This window comes from Oculina patagonica, chromosome 13 (assembly GCF_052425735.1).
Source record: "Oculina patagonica isolate OP01 chromosome 13, crgOcupat, whole genome shotgun sequence".
In the NCBI taxonomy this organism is placed as follows: domain Eukaryota; kingdom Metazoa; phylum Cnidaria; class Anthozoa; order Scleractinia; family Oculinidae; genus Oculina; species Oculina patagonica.
Window position 1 is genome coordinate 15,494,215 of NC_135770.1, and position 20,892 is coordinate 15,515,106.

Here is a 20,892-nt window from a genome sequence, read left to right on the forward strand (position 1 = left end):
CCTTGTGGCGTGCAGAAAAAAGCGAGTTGTCCAGTCTGATGTAACCTTTTTTTGCACGATTATCTCGATTCAACAAAAAAAATGTTTCGCCTGTTTTTGTCTTGTTACTCGTGCAAAACGTGAGTGGAACCTGAAGCAGACATTATTCAAACGGAGGTTCCCATTAAAGACTTTTCAAAGAGATCATTTGCAGAAAAGTCTTCTTTTGTATCACTTGAACACTGTTCTCTAATTTCTAAATTCAAAATAAATGAAACCCCGCACATCACGATATGGATAAGAAAATTTATTAAGTCAATTTGTGCGTTGCATAAAAGGATGAAAAAGGATGGTTATGATTGGAGAAGACTGAGACAGTCATTTCACGTCACAAGCTTCATGATGAAATCGCCATTTTTGTCAAAATGAATCATCATTGCTTCGTTAGAGTAATTTTTACACTATTGCACTTTGAACACGATACTTCTTGGTGCGCAACTGTACTTTTTAGATGGGCACTAGATTTTGGGTTTACCAAAGAAAACACAAACACTAAAGCGAGCACACAAATTAATTTTTACGTTGCTATTAACTTGTCTATGGAAGCAGCGTGGTTAGGTGGTTTATAGCGCTGTTGTTGTAATTAGAAGGTCCCGGGTTCAAGCCCTCCACCCTGCCACCAGCTGGGTTTGTTCTTGGTTGTCCTGAGTTCAAATCCTCGACCACGCTGTACACTGTAAATAGCCAATTGCAACTGGTCTGCCTCCCTCTATTTGGGAGTTTCAACCATGTTATGTTTATTTGAAATAAAGCTTACCTGGAAACTACGCTAACTCGAAGCTAAGTGCATGGCCACTATTAACATGAATTTACATTTTAGATTTTTTTTAACAGTGTTGAGGTCTATTGTGTTTGCAGGGTTCGTGTCTGTTGTAAATAAAGAAATGAGCGCTAAGTTTACCTCGTTAGTATCCAGTGCTGAGGAGCTGTTACCAGAGCTACCCTGGCCTGCTGAGTATGAGAAAGACAAGTTTCTGCGACCAGACTTCACTTCACTTGATGTGCTAGGCTTTGGCAGTAGTGGAATACCAGCTGGAATTAACATTCCAAACTGTAAGTCAAAAACAAATTTCTCCTTACACTACCAGAACATTGACAAGCAGCCAGGTAATGAGAATATAGAAATTCATCAACTAAAGGTGATGTTACACGGGACAACTTGCAACAACGAATTTTTGTGCAACATTGTTGCGCGAAAAATCGTTCACCGTGTAACATGGTAGCGGGGACGACTTTTCGCGCAAACTTTGGCTCGGCAACACGTTGAGAGTTTTTGAACCCAAGTAAAAAACTCGCAACGCAAGATGACGAATTTTAAGGTTATTCCCTAGAAATAGAACTGCTCATAGATTTCCAACCAAACTTTGCCAGTTGGTTGTTTACCTTTAGGGAAGTTAAAGTTTGAAATAAAAAAGGGGGGTCACCGTATTCGTTTAGGAGCAGGAAGACCTTGTATTTGCCATATAATTCCTTATACATTTCCTTTGCGAGTACTGCTGAAAGTGCACGTTTTCGGTGATAATGTATCATTCTGCCATAGAAATTGATCTGTATTCATTTTATAGAATAATTAAATCGCTACTTTCGAACTAAGAGAAAAAAATGATAGGTCACCGAACTCGTTTACGAGAAAACGATGATTTCTCTCTCGCGCGAGCCAAGCCGCATAGAGAAAATCCGCCATTTTGTTTATCAGTGTGCGCGCGCTAATTACGCGTAAAATTCTGCGCAGCAAGGATGCGCAATGCAATACTAGGGAATCACCTTAAGAAAGTTGACTCGTGTAACACGGTCGCCCTCGATTTTTCGCGCAACACCTTCCCAGAATTCTATTCAACATGACTTGGACGCGCGAGCAAAATGTTGCGAGTTGGCATTGCGCTGAAAATCGTCTCGTGTAACATGTTTGTTGCCAAGTACATTTTGTACGATGTTGCGTGAAAAGTTGAGTCGTGTAACATAGCACGAAAAGTTGACGCGTAGTCCAGTCATTTTACTAAAAATAATGGGTCAACCTGCAACTAATTGCAACAGAAGAAATTCCAACGGTTTTTGACCGAGAAACTTATCGTTAATATCATATTAAAAGTCCCAGAAAATCCCGGCGGGGAAAGTCATTGAAAAATTGGTTTTTTTAGAAGCTCCGAGACACGTTTTTAGAGATGCACGGAAACGAGGCTGAATAAAGCTTTTCCAAAAATGCGCGAGTTTATGTCTTAAAAGTCAAAATACAACAAAATTTGAAACGATATCTCAATTGGAAGGTTTTCTTATTTTAGAAATCAAGTTATTTTGTGATATTTCATCTGCACAGCTTTAATTTTATGTCTATTTTAGTTGCTTGCCGCGTAAAAAAGTCGCAACCCTAGCCTGTGTATGGAACTGAATGACATTAAGTAAAGTTGGCTTTTTTATCTGGAGCGATTTTTTATTTTTTTTATTTTTTAATGAAACTTGTTGAACTGTTTAAACCTTTCTTCAAAAATAGTGATACAATTTAAGGAAGCTTAATTTTCGTGTGGAAAGAGAAATAAAAGCGTGAGTTGGCGTGAGATCGAAGTTTTTAACTCGGAGGCGTGCATGAGACTCACACCCAAGGCGGGTGAGTTCGCAGGTATTGTGTGCTGTGTTTGACGCCTGCAGAAATTTTAATCTCCGTCGAACAAAATGGTTTAAGAACTTCAATGTTCTGTGCTCTGACCAGGTAAGTTTATTCTGAGTTATCTTCAAGAGTAGTTTTTTCTTTCAAAATGGAGAAGTTTCCCTTTGCTGACTCATAGTGTATCGCATCCAATGCACTGTTTCTAAAGCGATTCTAACCAGTTTTCTGCGGCTACAGTATTTTTTTTGAGTCTTTCAACGCAGTTGAAATGCGACGTATTACATTCTGGTTTCAAAAATATTTACTAAAAAGCGAGATCACTGCATACAATGCTGCAGTGAGTTAAAATAAGAACAACGTTATCCTTTCTTCTACTTATAAAGAATGATATGTTTCCGAAAGGTTTTAAACCCGATTGCTGAAATTTATTGGGCGAAACATAGAGCGTCTATGATTCTATTGCACGTTTGACACAGTCTAATTTGTATCCTGGTTATTTTTAGACCAGCAAGAGCCTAAAATGGATGAAATGTGTTGTGCAATTTGTCAAAAATAGTATCTCTCCGTCTGAAGGAAAGTGAAGGTATAAACCGCGAAAGCGCAGAGCGCAATGACATCCAAACTATTCCCGGTCAAAAGGTATACAAGACATGTCGCCGCAGGTATTGCCACCCTAGTATCATTGGCCAAGCCAAGAAACAAGAAATTGCAAGCTCAAGTAAACGTCGTTCATTGGATCGCAAGACTGAAAAATTCTTTAGCTTTAAAACTGACTGTTTCTACTGTGGTAACAAAATTAATTTTGAGAAGCAAAAGAGAAAGCCAGGAGAGGTGTTCCGTGTGACAACCCTCGGGACAAGAGAGACTGTGCTAGACACATGTTCTGAAAGGGGGATTCTTGGGCTGAAGTGGTACAGGCGAGAATTTTAAATGTCTATGATTTGCCGGCCGCCGGTGCTGTTTACCATCAGCCATGCAGCGTCAACTTCAGGACCAAAAAACAAATGCCCAAAGTATTCAGTGCCTCAGATCATCTGGATAGTAAGAAAAGAAAAAAACGAAGCTTTTATCAAAGTGGCGAACTTTCATAATTACTGTCATGGATCTAATGGAGGAATATCTTGGTGACTCAGCTACTGCCGTATATAGCCACACCCATATGAAGGCAAGACTTCAGGAACACTTTGGCGATCAGATTATTATAACCGAGATCAACGAAAGCCAAATGTTTTAACATTTAGAAGTACTGCATCAGCTATTCTGCACGAATTTCACTTCACTCAGGGGAAGTCATTAATAACATTTACTATCGATGATCGACCTGAACCCAAGTGAAGTCACATGTATTTCCTCCACTCTGAAAACATGCGCGGCGCCACAACATCGCTAACCCCATCAAGATTTCGACGATAGCGATGATGACGGTGATTGACACAAGAGCTGGAAGAAACTGTGAAATTCGTTTTCATTTCACAAACTATGTTCTTTTAGAATGTTTCACCATTGTGAAAGATATATTTATTTGTTGGCTCGCTTGCAAATTTTTGTGCGATCCATAAAAGGATAATAAACTATCGCAACTACCATTTTTGGTGTAGACCGATTCGCTTCACAATTGAAAATTTAAATATAATGAGATTTATTTTGCTTATTGAATACTTTTTGATTAGATTTTCCTCCAGATGAAAGTTTTCAAGCATATTTAAAGTATATTTCATGGTTTTTGGATGAAATAAATGAAATTCTGGCCATAAACAAGCATAATAACAGAACTTCTGTTTTTGAGCCTCGTTTTCATGTTACGCAAAAGCACGACTTAGAATCCGTTAAATTTTCGAGATGTTCCCATGCATGGATCCTTTGGGACTTTTAGTATGTTGTTCTAGAGACTTATTCGAAATGATTTGCGGTCAGAAAGCTTCTGTTGCAATTACTTGCAGGTCCAACCACAAAATAACTGGACTAGCGGTGTTGCGCGAAAAATCGTTGTTGCAAGTTGTTCCGTGTAACATCGCCATGGAATTTTAAAGCTGCGACGGCATAGATGTTTTTGATCTGTTTACTCGCTAAAATCACAACGACACGTGCGCTACTTCTAAATTCGTTTTGAGGCTTATACGTCAAGATTAAAAACCGCCTTTTCATTTTACTTACCTGTATCTTTGCTGATATGATATATATTTATTTTCACACGCTGTTTCCATCGGCTTTTCTAAAAAAAACTATCATTACACTTTTCCTTTTTTCGGTATTCCGGCAACCCAGCCGCAATCTTCCTTTGAAATTCCCTGTTCAGTCTGTTTGGTTCTTGAGTGTATCACTTGTTTGACGTCACGGTGCACGTTCCCCCCCTAGGAAGCTTGTGGCCGTCGTCCACTTGGGACTAATCTCCCCCAATATTAAATATAAAAGAAAAATCACCGTAGCAGTGCTGATCACTATCGACCAGTTTCAACTGAACCTGTATGGCCTGTCTAAACACTTAAAAATGGTTGTACTGAAGCAGTTAAGGTGGCTCGATCGGATTTTTGAGTGACGATACCTTTCAACTTTGAGCAACTTGTATGTCACCGTGAACAATCTGACTGAAAATCAATCAATATAGCTGTACTAAAGAAAGATGAAAGTTTCGAATGAGATAAGTTTCGTCGAAATCGGAGTAACCATAGCAACATAATGACGTCACCACCCATTTTACACGAGACCGATTTTCTTGTAATAGAGGGATAATTTTGAAAAAAGGCTTCTAGATCTTGGACTTGACATAGTTTTCTCAAGGTCTGCGAAATTTGAAGAATTTCTATGAGAGCGTTTTCGAGAAAATTTTGGATGAAGTTTTCAGGTGCTAAAATACAACAAAAACAAAGCAGTCTTAATACATTATTGAGAAAGCGTTCACAAGGCCCGATCAAGTAACATTTTGGCCTTAAGTGAATCTTGAACTATCTAATTACCTTGGAAGAAAATCTCAGAGAAATCGTGTCATTTCATTTCTTGAAACATTGGCTTGAATATGAACTGGTATGAAGTGTTATTTCGCTCTTTTATCGAAAAAGGGCCTTCGCTTACTAAAATGATCGCAAAATAAAAAGCGCTAGATAGAATTTTTTTAAACTTGGCAGTCAAAAAGAAGAATAAGTTTGTAATGTCTGATTTTCAAAATAATTGAAACATTTTAAGGCAGTTAATTAAAAGCCTTAATTCAGGTAAACATTGCGCTGTTTTTCACCCTACATCGGATCGCTGCCTCATTATCTGTCTCCATTGTCTCAAGCCGCGTGCATTTGTTAATTCCAGTAGATCATGAATCACTAATTATTTATTACTGGAGATTTTTATGACAATTCTGCCTTGGCCTTGAAACTATTAGGAGACTGAAGATAATACAAGTGCTTTGCTAGCCTATTCCTCGTTGTTATTGTATTTTGGCTTGTTAAATTAGCTTGTTTCTGTGCAGTTTTCGGACAACAAGCAGCTGTTATACATATTCAAGATGTGCTGAAATTTACAATTGCACGGGGCACGACACAATAGAGACTTATAATGAGACAGCAATCCGATGTAGGGTGAAAAACAGCGCAATGTTCACCTGAGTTAAGGCTTTAAATTAACTGCCTAAGAATGTTTCAATTATTTTGAAAATCGGACATTTCATTACAAACTTATTCTTCTTTTTGACTGCCAAGTTTAAAAAAATTCTATCGAGCGCTTTTTATTTTGCGATCATTTTAGTAAGCGAAGGCACTTTTTCGATAAAAGAGCGAAATAACACTTCATACCAGTTCATGTTCAAGCCGAAGTTTCAAGAAATCAAATGAAACGATTTCTCTGAGATTTTCTCCCAAGGTAATTGGATAGTACAAGATTCACTTAAGGCCAAAATGTTACTTGATCGGGCCTTTTGAACGTTTTCTCAATAATGTATTAAGACTGCTTTGTTTTTGTTGTATTTTAGCACCTGAAAACTTCATCCAAAATTTTCTCGAAAACGCTCTCATAAAAATTCTTCAAATTTTGCAGACCTTGAGAAAACTATGTCAAGTCCAAGATCTAGAAGCCTTTTTTCAAAATTATCCCTCTATTACAAGAAAATCGGTCTCGTGTAAAATGGGTGGTGACGTCATTATGTTGCTATGGTTACTCCGATTTCGACGAAACTTATCTCATTCGAAACTTTCATCTTTCTTTAGTACAGCTATATTGATTGATTTTCAGTCAGATTGTTCACGGTGACATACAAGTTGCTCAAAGTTGAAAGGTATCGTCACTCAAAAATCCGATCGAGCCACCTTAATCTCACTTCAGTTATTGATAAAGCGGAATTGATTGGACCCCATCTGTCTGGCTCTAGGAAAAGGCTTTCAACTACCACTTTTCTTCTACTGTGTCACTTTGCTCCAAAACATAATTAACACTCCTGTAAATTGTGATCTTTGAAATTAACGCGACTTAAATCAACGTGAATTGGAGGAAAAATTCTTTCTTATAAAAGGAATTAACGCGAGAGGGGGGCAAATTTTTTAAAACGAAGAAAATTAACGCAATTATTGATGTCTCTAAAGATATTTTGGCTGTAGTACAAAGAAAAACCGGATGTCGAGAACTGCTCTGAAAGCAAGAATGAACTGGAAATATTGCAGATGACATGTATCTTTGAGGCTTTTACATTGTAAAAGATTATTAGTGTGCAGAAAAGAGGTTATTGTTTCCTAGTTGTTATTTGTGTTCGGACAGTATCCAGAATTTGGTGTGAAGTAAAGGCCTCTGAAATTAACGTTCCATTCAACTGTCGTTCGTTTAACTTTTACTCAATCGGTTTAGCTTTAACTCTATATAATCTTTAAATAAATAAAAAAAAAACTACATGGTGGCTTAAAGATATGAATTTTAGTTTCTCGTGTTAAAAGAAATATTTTACTCATTAGCTGCGCTTATTCGTAAAATATTGTTTTTACCACTTGAAAATAATATTCATATTGTCGAGCCGGCCTGGCCTGAATACATGCGTTTATATTTACACTCTGTCAGTGTCATCCTTGGTTCCTCAACTGTCAGTAGAAGTGGGTACTTTTCAGCACATGGCTTCAAATAGTGGCTAGAGTCACGTCTAGGCTATTTCGGTAATGTAACCGCTTCTCTGTTCACTCCAACTATAGTTAATTTACGCCTCGGTGATCCAAAACAATACAGACTAACTGTAGTTATACATGTACCCAAGCAGGGTTCATGGGATAGTGTTACAATTATGTAAGTTCACAAACGAACAACCAATCAGAACGTGACAGTTCTTTTCGCACATGCGAGATAAACATAAATAGTCAAACTATAGCTTAAGGTACCCGCCCAGGGAAAATTTTGAAGTTTTATTTTCCAATCTTTTTTCCTAATCATGTTTCTTAGTACTCCTATTTTACAGAAATATCGATTTTGGGACAAAATTCGCACAAGGAGCCGAGAACGATAAAGCTAAAGTTTGTGCTTTTACCGGAAGTGAATGGTAATTCGGAGTAAGGGACTGGGACGGTTGTTAGGCTGTGCATCCATTTTTTGCTTTTTCTCCGTAATATTTTGATTCTGGTAGCTGCTTTGCGATGTTGTTTTGACTGTTCGAGCTCTCTTCGCTTCGTGGACGCCATATTTGATTTGAAACTTAGTCCCAGTCAGGGGGGGCTGGCAGCTATCTTTGATCTTACCGCTTTTCCGCTTTCGATGATCGCCCCAGTTAAGAAATCTGTCAATCATTCGAGAACCGTACGGAGCATGCGCACAATGCCTTGGCAAAAAAAGGAAACAACATGGCGTCGCGTGTCGAGTTGACTGTAGAAAACGAATTCGCTGTTGGTTATTGCCGTTTACTTCCCGTTATAATTTTTTGTAGCAGTTCTGAGACAATCAAGACTAATGTAATGAAGGATCAGCTCTGTTTTAGGTTAGTAGAGCAGTTAAAAATTTAAATGAGCAAGGAGCGAGTGACATGTTTCGGGACAAGTTTCTGTGTATACTGCATGGGCTGAGATTTTCCCAGTCAAGTGTTATTTTATCTTTACGCCTGCACAGCAAAATAAATTATTTCGCTCGCGATTCTCCTTCACTTAACAGAAAATTCAGTAACAGTGTCCGTTATTGGCGTCGAAGTCTTTCACGGCTTCCCCTGTCAAGTAGGGTTGACCTGCTAAGCTTTATTAAAGTTTACATTTTAGATCATTTTATATACAGTACCTGTCTCAAGTTCTGTGTCTTTATACAAGCTTACACATGTAGTTTGCGTATAAAACATAGAAGTTATTTTTATAAATTCATCTTCTGATTGAACGTTTATAGTAGCATCTACTTCTACAACCGAAATATTTTGTATATAAAGTGCCGAGTTGCTTTTGGTTGAAAATCGAATTTTAAAGCATTTTCCATCATGTCCATGCGAATGGGCCCACAGGAGAATAAACGTTTTCTAAGGTAATCTTAAAGAGATCAAGCTGAAGTCAACAAGGCAAAGAAATCCAAAAAGAATAAATTTCTTCACTTAAATTTAAATGTAAATAAATAATAATAATTGCAGAGGGTATGGCTTCAATTACCTAAACTGTGCAATCTGAAGTGCCTTGCTGACACGCAGAAACCGTTAATTATGCTTTGGGTAAATACTTTGGTTGAACAGGGTCAGAGGGATCACAATTTAATTACAGCATTTAAAGGTGGTAAAGTAAATGCTTGTCTTATGTACTGGAAACACTTCAGCACTGGAAAAATGATAAATTTGGCCATCAACAATGGAATGTCTGTTGCAAACAAGTACATTGACCTACCATACTTATTAGGTAATTTTGTCTCCCAGGGTTTATTTCACATCTCCAAATGAGCTACTCATGGGGATGAACCCCTTGCCGGTAATAAAAAAATTCTACAATATTATTTTTGCAATACTGCTTTCCCCCACCCTAAAATTTCTCATCTATCATCTATCACTACTTTCAGGAGACAGTGTAGCCAAGTGGTTTTGGGTACTGGTGTTGTAATTCTAAGATCCCAGGTCAAAATCCTCTACCCAGCAACAAGCTGAATTTGTTCTCGGTTGTCCTGAGATCAAATCCTTGGTCATGCTTTGTAGATAGAGAACTGGTCTGCCTCCTGCTAGTTGGAATTTGTAACTGTTATGTTTCCCTTGAAGTTAAGGGCATGACCACTGTAAACAACTTTAATTTTACATATTTTTTTACATTAACATCTGAAACTTTTCCTGGTCAGCAGGAAGATTATTCAACTGGATGCGAGTAGAAATTGATTTTTTTCTTTGGACAGGTAGGGCAGTTAAGAATCGACAGGTTAAGTAAGTCTCAATAGGATTTTTAAAAGTGTCAGATCCCATGCAGTGTCTCAATTATTTCTCTACCAGGGTACACACATGTACATTTGAGGAGCAGATCCTTTGCAAACTCCACCATGGTATAATTATTTTATTTGTAAAAGCAATTTAAGATAATGCATTGCTAAAAACATTTTAAGCCCCCTCAGAACTCAAGTTTCATTTTTTTCCTCAAGGAAATACAGCAAACCGTGGTCACTAAGTTTTAGGTGACTGACCATGACTGGAGCATTCTACAACCAACCAGCCTCCTGCAAGTTTCAATTCTCACCCCACAGGCAAAGTCTAAATGCAAGGTTACCCCACCAGCTTTCTCAGTGAGCGCCATTATCACGAAGACATGCTCAGTTCAAAAGTTTAAAACAGTAATTGAACATGAAAAAATGTTATGTAACTGGTGCAAAACATAAAATAAAACATACTGGTAGGCCAATTAAATTTTGATATATTTTATTTCGACAAACTGTATTTCAGTTCCATGTTACTCTAGATATTATATTCTTATATTCAAATTCTAACCAGGCTCTGGTTAAGTCTTACAGAAGAAAAAACTGTCCGAAAATGGCTACCCTTACCGTCATGGAGTCTAGTCCAGAAATAAAGATCGTTCAGCTTATCCAGTGTATGAAACAATTACTAAAAATATTCTGCTGTGAGATTTCGTGGTTGTCTTCACTGGGATGTAAAAACGCAGTGGTGGTCCCGTTCGCCGGTTTGCGGCGTAAATTTCACTTGTGATAATTCTTAAAAATCGAAATTTTGATAAAAAGTGCTTAAACGAACCCCTGGATGTTCGAACGTGGAAACAGTTCTCGAAACGTTTATGAACCTTCGCAAACGACCGTCCGCCATCTTTGTTTTCAATTAAACCGGTACTTAGTCCCACTCGGCCATATTTCTTAACTGGGGCGATCATCGAAACTCGTCCCAGACCTCGCTGCCAGCCCCCCTGGTCCCAGTTCTCAAAAGTCAAAATTGAGCAACCGGAAGTCTGGGGCGAGTACCGCACCTAGCAACGCATAAACAAACAATGTTTCTGCAGTCTGCAAGCCTTTTAGACAGCGGAAATTCATCCAAAATGGCGACATTGAGCTCGCATGGATAAAAACTCTTCAATAACATGGATTTTGGAGGATTTTCACCATATATTTACCACATTTAAGTAAAATGTGGACTTCCTGCTGAGCAACGTTTCAGAAAATCACATTTTATTCCTCAACGAGAACACATTTTCAAATGAAACTTGGCATGTAGTTCGTACATGTGTAAGTCTACTATCGTGGTCTTGGGAAACGAGCAAGGCTAAAAACTGTGGTTATGGCGGCCACAGAAACTTAAGGTATGAAAAAAATAACCAAAATTGTTTATATCTTTTTGGCAATTTTAGATATTCGATTCCCCAAACACAGATTTTTGCGTTGTTTGATGAAGAATGAAAACACAGTTCAATCATTCGCCTGTTTCTAAATGGCTGCTAGAAAAACTTGAAAATGTAAAATATATGCTGTTAATAATAAAGTTAATTATTAACAAATTGATGTACTATAATGTCAATAAAATGTTGACAACTCATTCATCAAATAAAAATGACTCTTTGTGGAAGGTTTGGTGAGATTAGAGTGAAAATATCCCTATTTTTTGTATTGTCAAAAATGCACTAAATTTGCCTGGGCAGGTACCTTAAAGCCAAGCAAAACATGCCAAGAAATTACACATAATCAATGTGAGCAAAAATGAAGCTTGAATTCTTTACCTAATTTTATTTTTTTCTACGACGCTGAGTTGCCGTACAAAAATAGAAAAAAAAATAGAGGAACAGCTATACACAACTTTTGCCGGTCAACTTTTATTTAACGGTTCAACAACGGGGGCTGTCATGAGCTCATTTTAATTCTAAGGCCCGGGCCAAACGTCGAACTTCACATGAGTCGAACCTAACGCAAATGCGCAAAACCTATTGTTTTTGGGTCATTTGCATTAGGTTCGACTCATGTGAAGTTCGACGTTTGGCCCGGGCCTAAATTCCCAAATGCTGATGACCGAAAGCGCTACCTACAGTCAGTTAGGTATGACGTCATGTAACTTGAGACTTACTAAAATACTTTATTATCGTCGTGAATGTGACCGCAGCTACTTTCACTAGCTTGACAAAATACGTTAGAAAAATGACTCCCTATGGCTCTTTCACCCTTGACCAACTAGGAAGTTAGAAAAACATTTTTCAATGTAAAATTTTTCCTTGGCTGTTTTTTAGGGAAATTTATACTGTTTTAATTTTATCATGCACTCTTTAGGGACTTAAGGATTTTTTTCTTTGATATATTTGGAATAAGAGGTTTTAAAATTCATAGCTTCTTTTAAGAAAATGTTTCTATATAGGCATAAGATATATTATTTTACGATAATTTTTTGTACTATTAATTATGTAAATTTCTTTGTAAATAGTATTAAGTTAAAAGTGAAAAATAAGTGAAAAATAAGCACGAATTCCACGCCCAATGCCTCACAGCAGGAACTTGGTCTTGAATGTAAAAACTCCTATATATATATACGTTCAAAAAAATTCACGGTGATCGCAACGCTGAACAACGCACGATTTTAACGCCAGACGTCACAGACATTTGTCGGTGTTGTTGCTCAATTTGGTCAAAATTTGCATAATTTGTATGGTTGTCGCTTTTGTTCATACAGTGTTTTTGCCTTTTTTACGCGACTTTTTAACGCAAATGCGATTTAATAAAGGGCAAGACCAAGGCTTGTAGGTCCTATTGTATGACTTGCCTAACGATTTCGGTCGTCGTTTTCAAAGCGCTGTTTCTTGTTTATCATTTCCATGAATTTAGGCACGGTTTTCAGTGACCCTGTTGACCTATCTGTTCAAACAATTGTAAAAAAAAATGTTGCTATATAGATACTCGTCTTACGTAAACCTTAAAGCTAAATAAAATTCATTTCTCGCACGTGCTTGCGTGTTTGGACGTGATCGAAAAGAATAAGGAATATTTGCTACAAACTGGGGAAAAGACGTCTTACCTTGAAGGCGAAGGGAAAAAATTTGGAACACTCGTAAGTGAAAAAGTAATACTTATTTTGTTCAAAATTTTATAATAACAATTTAACTTCCGTCGGTCCTGGCTCGTTGAGTTGTCCGCGATTTAAAAAACAACTAAATCTGCGTTTTTAGAAGTACGTTAAAACCTGCAGGGAATGCACTCGTTTATAGAACCGGAATGCTGCTCGTTTATAGCATGGATAGTAAAGAGACTCTTTACTATCCTTGTTTAAAGCAAAAAAATCGTTCCATTTTTTTTATCTTTGATTACGAAGCTGACGTCATCTGACCGAATTTGTCCGAGCGACATTATAAGTGTCTTCCGGGCTGACAGAAAGACCACTTTAAGCACGCCATGACTGAAATCCGAGAGTTGTGCAGCGATGCAAATGGCAGCGCACGCCAACAGCTCTGAGCGAACTATTTCAGCGTCCGCGGCGAAAAAAGTTCGCTTTGCTGATCTGGTTGGGCACCAGCTCGAGTTTGTGAAAAATATTACTCCAAATATAACTCCCTGTAGCAGCGAAGACAACTTATGCGCAGCCTTCAGCGCCTGGAAAATACACTGCGATATCAATGGAAATTTGCTACGGAGACGCGTAAAATATCTATGCCCGTGCTTTATTGCACCTTCAAGGGAAGTAGACAGTTTCATAAAGCGGGTTTACAGCCAGAATGTCTGCCTCGAAAACATCATGTGCGAGAACTTTGTTGTCACTGGACTTATTCGGGTGACCAATTTATCGTTTATAAAAGAGGTGACTGCGAGATACACACTGGATAGCTGGGCAACCTATCAGGACGTTTGGGCAGATTACATGTCCACTTGTTCAGATGGAAAAACAGACAAATTTAGTTTTCGTATCGCATTGCCTCAAGACTTGGAAGCTAATAAGCACATGGAGTTCGCGATCCGCTATCGTGTTTTGAACCACGAGTTTTGGGACAATAATAACAGAATTAATTACCATGTTCGGTGTGTAGAAGTTGTGCCTGAACGGTTTTAGAAGAGTTTGTTACTGTAACAGAATACTAAGAACAATTCTGTACGAGCGAACATGTGCAAGCCCTGTTCTCGACTTGAAGGGGACAAAAAGGCTGTAATAGTAGTAGTAGAAATGAAATGAAAATGGCGTAGAGTGTCGGTTTTATTTCTAAGCCTGGCATGTATGAGACCTTGTTACATGTCAAAAGTGTAGGCCAATATTGTAAAAATGCATGGCAACTCCGAGACAACGAATCGAGCATGCTTGGTTGCATGTCAAAGTTTGGTCAGCTCGTAAAATCGAATGTTACTAAGTTACTGATGAAGTTCAGTCAACGTTTTACAACAAAAATAAATCGGACCGGTTCCCAAGATTGTTTGCTATCTTCTATTTTTTTTAAATGTATTTTGATCTCGGGCCAGGTTGCATTGCAATAGACTGCAGTGAACATTAGGCAAAATATCTAAACATCTAAAAGAGAACAAATCATACAATAATCCTCAAATGTAATATAATTTATTTTCAGTTTAAATATACATCAGATAAATGTTAAGACTGGAATTCGTAAAAAGTAATTGGTCTAAACTGTTTGTAATTATGCCTGTCACGTCTGTAATGAAATGATACTTAATAGATATTTTAATTTTTTAAATTTTAATTCTCATTATTTACGCAATAGAAATTTTTATTTTAGATTGTATTTTAGTTAGGGGACCTAGGGATAACCTCGTGGTCCTCCTTTCAGATACAATTTGTGTGTGTTTGAATAAAGTATTATTATGATAGTATATGTCACGCTGTCGATATCTCAAAGTTTCGGCTCTACAAGACGTATATGGTTGTGTATTTTTTGGTTATTTCTCTGTTACAGATGATGACATTCGGCAAGAAGAAGGTTTCAAAAACGTTTCTCTAGGAAACGTGCTTGCTGCTCAGTCGGTTGATAAGAAGGTCACCTTCCTCAGCGACAAGGATCAAGTAAGACAAGTCATTTGAATAATTCTTTTTCGGATGAAAAAATGTCACTTCAATCTTTGCTCTAATGCAAATGAAGGAATCTGTCAAATTTCCATGGGCTTGGCTAGACGGCTAAAGCTAGGCATGTTAATCAAGTCAAAATTGGACTTCGGTCAGGACTTATTAAACTTATAATTTGAAGACTATACAGTGAAAGCTTTACCGATGCAAATAATGATGTTTCACAGATAAAGCCAAGCTGACAACAAAAATAGACGAAACGATTATTGTATAATAAAATTGAACGCTATAAAATTTGAACGACGTTTCGACCGTTCGACGGTCATTTTCAAGTTAGGTTTTTGAATAAAATTACATGTGTAGATATAGTAAAAGCGCTAAAATATGTACATACAAACAATAGACAATAAGAATAAAAAGGCTAAAATTGGCAATACAATCAACTTCCAAAAACTTGTTGATTCGAAACGATTATTGTAGTTAAAAAAAGCAGCGGATTACAAACAAGGCAAAACAATAACAAGTATCCACAGCACAATTTTACTGTCATTCTTGCTTTACGTTTTATCTCAAAGTATTACAACTATTCTTGATTTTTAGGAACTGTTTACAAAGCTCAAAGCTCCAGCATTTGAAGTCCAAGTTGGTCTTCATGAACTGTTAGGTCATGGAAGCGGAAAACTCTTTGTTAAAGTGAGTGATTTTTTTCCTGTCTAGTTCGTGCAAGAGTCGTGACTGACGGCTTTTGTCTTAGCTTTTTTAATTATAATGTTTTGTATTTTTGTCAAAAGCAGTTGATTGCATCTTTTGGTTTCAGTCTAACATCTTGTTAATTATTTTCAATTATTCTTTTTTTTCTAAATTTCTCAGAGAAACGATGGCACGTACAATTTTGATATTGACAGTGTGAAGCACACGGAAACTGGAGAAAAAGTAAGATGATGATTTTATTTGCTTGCAATATTTTTACATGTTATGGTTAGTCACAGATTATGTGCTGTGATTGTGGTTTCCAGATCTCCAGCTGGTACACAGACGGGGAGACCTGGTACACGCGGTTTGCTGAACTGAGTTCATCTTATGAGGAATGCCGCGCAGAATGTGTAGGAATCTACCTTTGCACCTCAAAACAAGTCCTCAGGTCAGCATAGTAAATATAAACCTAGAACCTAACTATTCATCACCCTAAATATTTGCTCCAAGAATAATTCACCGAGGAACCGCGTAGCCTCGGAGTCAAAAATTAGCAATATGCACCTCCAAGGGAAACGAAGACTGGTTTGAGAAATCGGGGATTAAATTGCAGCGTTTGACTGAATGAAGCCATTTTTTCGTTCTGTAGAGCTTTTAATCATATCTAAAGCTACAGGATCCCCATAAGTGTGTTTAAGCTTTGTTGAATCGTTGTTTGTTGTAGAGTATTTGGCCATGAAGGAACCGATGCAGACAACATAGTTTACATCAATTGGCTCAACATGGTGCGTGCAGGATTATTAGGACTGGAGTTTTTTACACCCGAAAATAAGAAATGGAGGCAGGTACGTTAATAAGCAGCTTCAAGCAAGTAAAGTTATTGTGTGGCACATATGTTGTTGGAAACGCTCGATCTAGTGCTAGATCTTTATTATTAAACATTTAACTTGACTGCAATATCGGTAAAGCGGTTTCCATCAGCTTTCGAATGCAATTTGGTTTGTCCATGGAGATAACAGAGTTTTTTTTCCGACCAATTTCAAAAGAAAATATTAAATGCTTCAAAGAACGCGACCCATAATCATTTCTGCTTGGCAAACGTGATCTTTTCCCGCGCTGTGTTTGTTTACACGTTCCAGTGTTCTCTTTTAGCCCTTATTGGTTCATTACCTTGCATTAAGGTGATTCCACTGAAATAGAAGGAGTATTAAAAATTTTCTGAAACTTGGTCCAGGTTACAATTATGTTATGAGCATTAAAAAAATGAAATAAAAAATGGGGGTCACTGCGCTAGTTTTTGTGTAAAATGGATGGGCATTACAGTAAATATACGACCCGCGAGGTATATATTAGGAACCCTAGTAATCCGAATGGGGAACTAATGTTTCTAGAAAAAAATCATTTTTGCATTAAAGCATTAGTCTAGTTAAACAAAATAGACTTTGATCTTATATTAAAAACTATTCTTATTGTACAGGAATTAAGATAATGAAAGAAATTAAAGATTTTGCTTTGTGCGCATGTTAACGGCACTACCTAAAAACGTGTTTTAACGGCATTAAAATTAAAATATCTCAATGTAGAATTTTAAACTTTTCTTTAAACCGCGGTATATTGTAGACAACCGTATGACATTTAAATTAATTCATTAAAATTTTTTTGTTTTTTTTTTTTTTAAAAATGGGGGTCACCGTGTTCGTCAAAGAGAAAACGACCATTTATTTCCCTACTGAGCGAAGCCTGAAGGGAATCTCGTAGTGTTCTGTGTGCGCGCGCTAAATGACGCGAAAACTTATGCGCAGCAAGGATGCGCAATGCAATTCCGTGGAATCACCTTAAATACTGACGATTATCGTGTCCTATATGCGTTGTTTTCCAGGCTCACATGCAGGCCCGATACGTGATACTGCGCGTGCTCCTTGAAGCTGGTGAAAATCTAGTGCAGCTGACCAGTATAACGGGCTCGGACGGCAAACCCGATGTCTTGTTATCACTGGACAGAACCAAGATCGAGTCTGTCGGGCGACCGGCCATTGGAAACTTTCTCAGAAAACTGCAGGTTTGTCATTACGTGTTTGATTTTGGTTTTTCGTAATTCCTTTTCTTGCCTTTAAACTCAAATTTGGTTTCATGGCGCAAGCCAGCGTTTCTAAACGAAATCTCGACTTTCCACTGATGAAGGGCTAAACCCGAAACGTATGGAACGTTGAACTGTTTTAAAGGCACTTTCTTCTCATTTAGTGAGAACTTTGTTTTACTTTGTACTTTTACAAGTGCCACGCAGCACACCTGAGGAAATTTCTTCTTCTATTTATCATCAAATCAGGGTCTTACTGTGAACATGCTTGTGTTTTGTATTAGGTCTACAAGTCAACAGCAGATTACGATTCCGGAAAAGCTCTCTACGATCGCTACTCAGCAGTTGACGATGAATTTTTAGCTCTTCGTAAGACAGTTCTTGCACGAAAGACTCCAAGAAGAATGTTCGTCCAAGCTCACACAAGTGTTACAGGTAACAGCTTATAGCGGTTGGATTCTAATGTTGTGGGGATACGACAAATATATGAATAAAGATATCACATTGAATATAACCAAAAGATTGCAGCAAAATATGGTTTAGCCAGTTACTTTTTTTGCAGGAAGCTTAAGTTCCCTTTGTTTTCATATTTTCTCCGCAGAAGGCAACGATGTTACTCTGACGGAATTTGAGGCAAGTCCAGCTGGAATGATCAATTCTTTCACAACTCGTTTCCCTGGCAACGACAGTGTTTTGGAGGAGCTGTGGAGAGCTGACATGCCGTATCACAAGTTATGACGGCTGTGTAACTCAGAACTTCCCTTCTAAATTTTTCACCTCTAGGAAAAAATAACAGTATTAAATGTATTTCTTGACAATGAATTAAACAGTTGAGTATTTAATACTCCTTGATGAAACGTGTATTTATGATTTTGTGAATTTCAGTATAGGTGTCGATTATTTGTGAGTCTTCATACCTTTTTTTCAGGAAATATATATGAGTATATTCAAAGGGTTTGTTTTTCCTTTCTAAACTGCCTCCGAAGAAAAGTGTTCTTAAACTTGGCCGTCGGTTGTTAAGCTAGTGACTCGCAATGCAAAAGAAATGATCAATATTTTTCACCTTAAAAGCATTTAGTTTTCATAGCCTGCGAACAGGCTCCCGAGTGGGTTTTCCGCGAGCTTAAGCGAGTGGGGTTACGCGAGCGTAGCGAGCCGAAGTGCAACCCCACTAGGGAGCCTGTTAGCTAGGGGGTGGGGGGGAGCCTGTTCGCTAGGGAGCCTGTTAGCTAGGGAGCCTGTTAGCAGGCTAAGTTTTCATCGCAAATATTTTAACACCCACGTCAAATTAGAGCTTCCTAAGTTTGTTACAAAAGTCGATTTATTTAATATTTTGGTAAAGTCTGCGAATTTCCCTCTACACAATTGTCCTTATGACTTCTCTAAAGACCTAACTACAAAGCTGCTTTTTGCCACGGGAAGCCGGGCCGGGGGGGGGGGGGGGGTTTTTTGTTTTTTTTTTTTTTTTTTTTTTTTTTTTTTTTTTTTTTTTTTTTTTTTTTTTTTTTTTTTTCTTTTTTTTTTTTTTTTTTTTTTATATTTCATTACCTTTTTCTACCATGACCGTGCCACGATCAAAAAGACTAAAAAGTTGTCGTTTTTTTTTCGATATTCGTTTGCAGGAAAAAGGGGACACGTCTGTCAAACGGCTTTGTGTTAACTGTCTGGGGTGATTAAACAGACCGCAAAACCCGTGTTTTCGGTGGTACTCAACACCGGTGATACATCACTACAAGTTCACGCGGCCTAGCTAAATCTAAAATAAGTTGTTGACTAAAACTTGGCAAGGCCTCAACTGGCACAAAACTAAATGATCACGATCTTACATTGCAAGTTTGACGTATTCGCCTAATTACACAATTGTAAAACTGAGCCCGTGGTCGCTCTCTCTCATTCCTTCCTTTCGCTGAAGAGGAACTTGGCGCCGTTTCCTTGGTTGGAGCGCTGTGCGCGTGGAATTGTGGGCCTGTTGCACTCGTAGCCTAACCATGAAGCACCGAGCTACCTGACACCCTAGCCTTCGCCGACACAATTCAACGGCGCGTCAGGAGGAGGCAGAAAGGCTATATGTTGGAAAAAATCTTTTGATAAAAGTTGGTTTAGTGCAAACAAAACCAACTTTTATGTTAAGTCTCTTCAAGGCATGAAAATAAAGTAAATACGCAACTCTGTGCACAAGAAATTTAAATTAACAGTTAGCTGTCCAACATGTTTGGGTTCATACATTGATAAACCACAGATATAAGTTGATGGACAAACGCTACATCTTGATTTCACAGTGTGTTACGGAGAATTTGCCGCATTTCAGTCATTTCCATGTTAAACCGTATTTAGTATTTTAAAAACACTTAACCAAAACAACTGTTATTACTAAAACTTTATATAACACAAAAACGTCGGAAGTAAAAAGAAACAATCTATTATTTTAACTTACGCCTTTTTGTAATTTTGGAAAAACATGAACAAAATAATAAGACAACAGGTTATTTTTGGCTAATTAGATGCTATTTGTTTTTAAATACTAAATACATAGAAATGACTGAAGTACGGCAAATTCTGTAACATTCCTCCCACTGCACCTAAATTCGAGACCTCCTGGTCTCGGAAGGAGCGTGGAATTGCATATACTCGATAAGCCCATGTGGTATAATGGTTGTCAATGAGTCTTCATGAACAAAATTCTCCAAATCAACTTCTTGTTTCCTCTACTTGTAAACATTTCATCTATCGTCACAAATATCTAATTCACCTAAATCTTTCGTTGTCTCTGCGCCTTCTCTTGAAAAATCATATATGAAAACTCTCATAAAACTTAATCAAATGATGCTTTCACCTGCAAAATATTAAACTGATTCTGTGTACTCAAACTTAATTGCCTATCGTTTCGTTCCTCTTAATATTACTGTATGAGTCAATAATGTCGTACATCATTCTCCAGGGTGTGTGCTAATTGCATCAAACATCTCTCTTGACATCTTGAAAATCCTGATCAACTGTTAACGGACTTGAAAATGTGGACTTCAACGTTTACTAGACATCACTGTTTTCAATACTTTTATGCTCTCTGCTTTGATTTCTTTTGATTCCGCACTTTGATCGATCAGA

At 37.6% G+C, this 20,892-nt stretch overlaps 2 protein-coding genes across 2 annotated transcripts in view; both read left to right on the forward strand.

Moving 5' to 3' along the window:
* LOC144634273 (dipeptidyl peptidase 3-like) overlaps nucleotides 1-18,644 on the forward strand; it is a 28,316-nt gene extending 9,672 nt beyond the window's left edge. The window contains exons 9-17 of the mRNA XM_078493184.1: nucleotides 898-1,092; nucleotides 14,911-15,017; nucleotides 15,618-15,710; nucleotides 15,888-15,950; nucleotides 16,034-16,158; nucleotides 16,435-16,555; nucleotides 17,590-17,769; nucleotides 18,072-18,222; nucleotides 18,389-18,644. Coding sequence (XP_078349310.1) covers nucleotides 898-1,092; nucleotides 14,911-15,017; nucleotides 15,618-15,710; nucleotides 15,888-15,950; nucleotides 16,034-16,158; nucleotides 16,435-16,555; nucleotides 17,590-17,769; nucleotides 18,072-18,222; nucleotides 18,389-18,525 — 1,172 coding nt within the window. The 3' untranslated portion in view covers nucleotides 18,526-18,644. The remainder of the gene's footprint in view (nucleotides 1-897; nucleotides 1,093-14,910; nucleotides 15,018-15,617; nucleotides 15,711-15,887; nucleotides 15,951-16,033; nucleotides 16,159-16,434; nucleotides 16,556-17,589; nucleotides 17,770-18,071; nucleotides 18,223-18,388) is intronic.
* LOC144634287 (protein phosphatase 1 regulatory subunit 3B-A-like) lies at nucleotides 13,248-14,659 on the forward strand. Its single transcript, XM_078493206.1, has one exon. The coding sequence runs from the start codon at nucleotides 13,437-13,439 to the stop codon at nucleotides 14,058-14,060; it is 624 nt and encodes a 207-aa protein (XP_078349332.1). The 5' UTR covers nucleotides 13,248-13,436; the 3' UTR covers nucleotides 14,061-14,659.
* Nucleotides 18,645-20,892: the final 2,248 nt, after the last annotated feature.

Excerpts from the sequence above, each read along its gene's own strand:
- LOC144634287 (XM_078493206.1), top strand. The coding sequence starts at position 13,437 with ATGCAAATGGCAGCGCACGCCAACAGCTCTGAGCGAACTATTTCAGCG.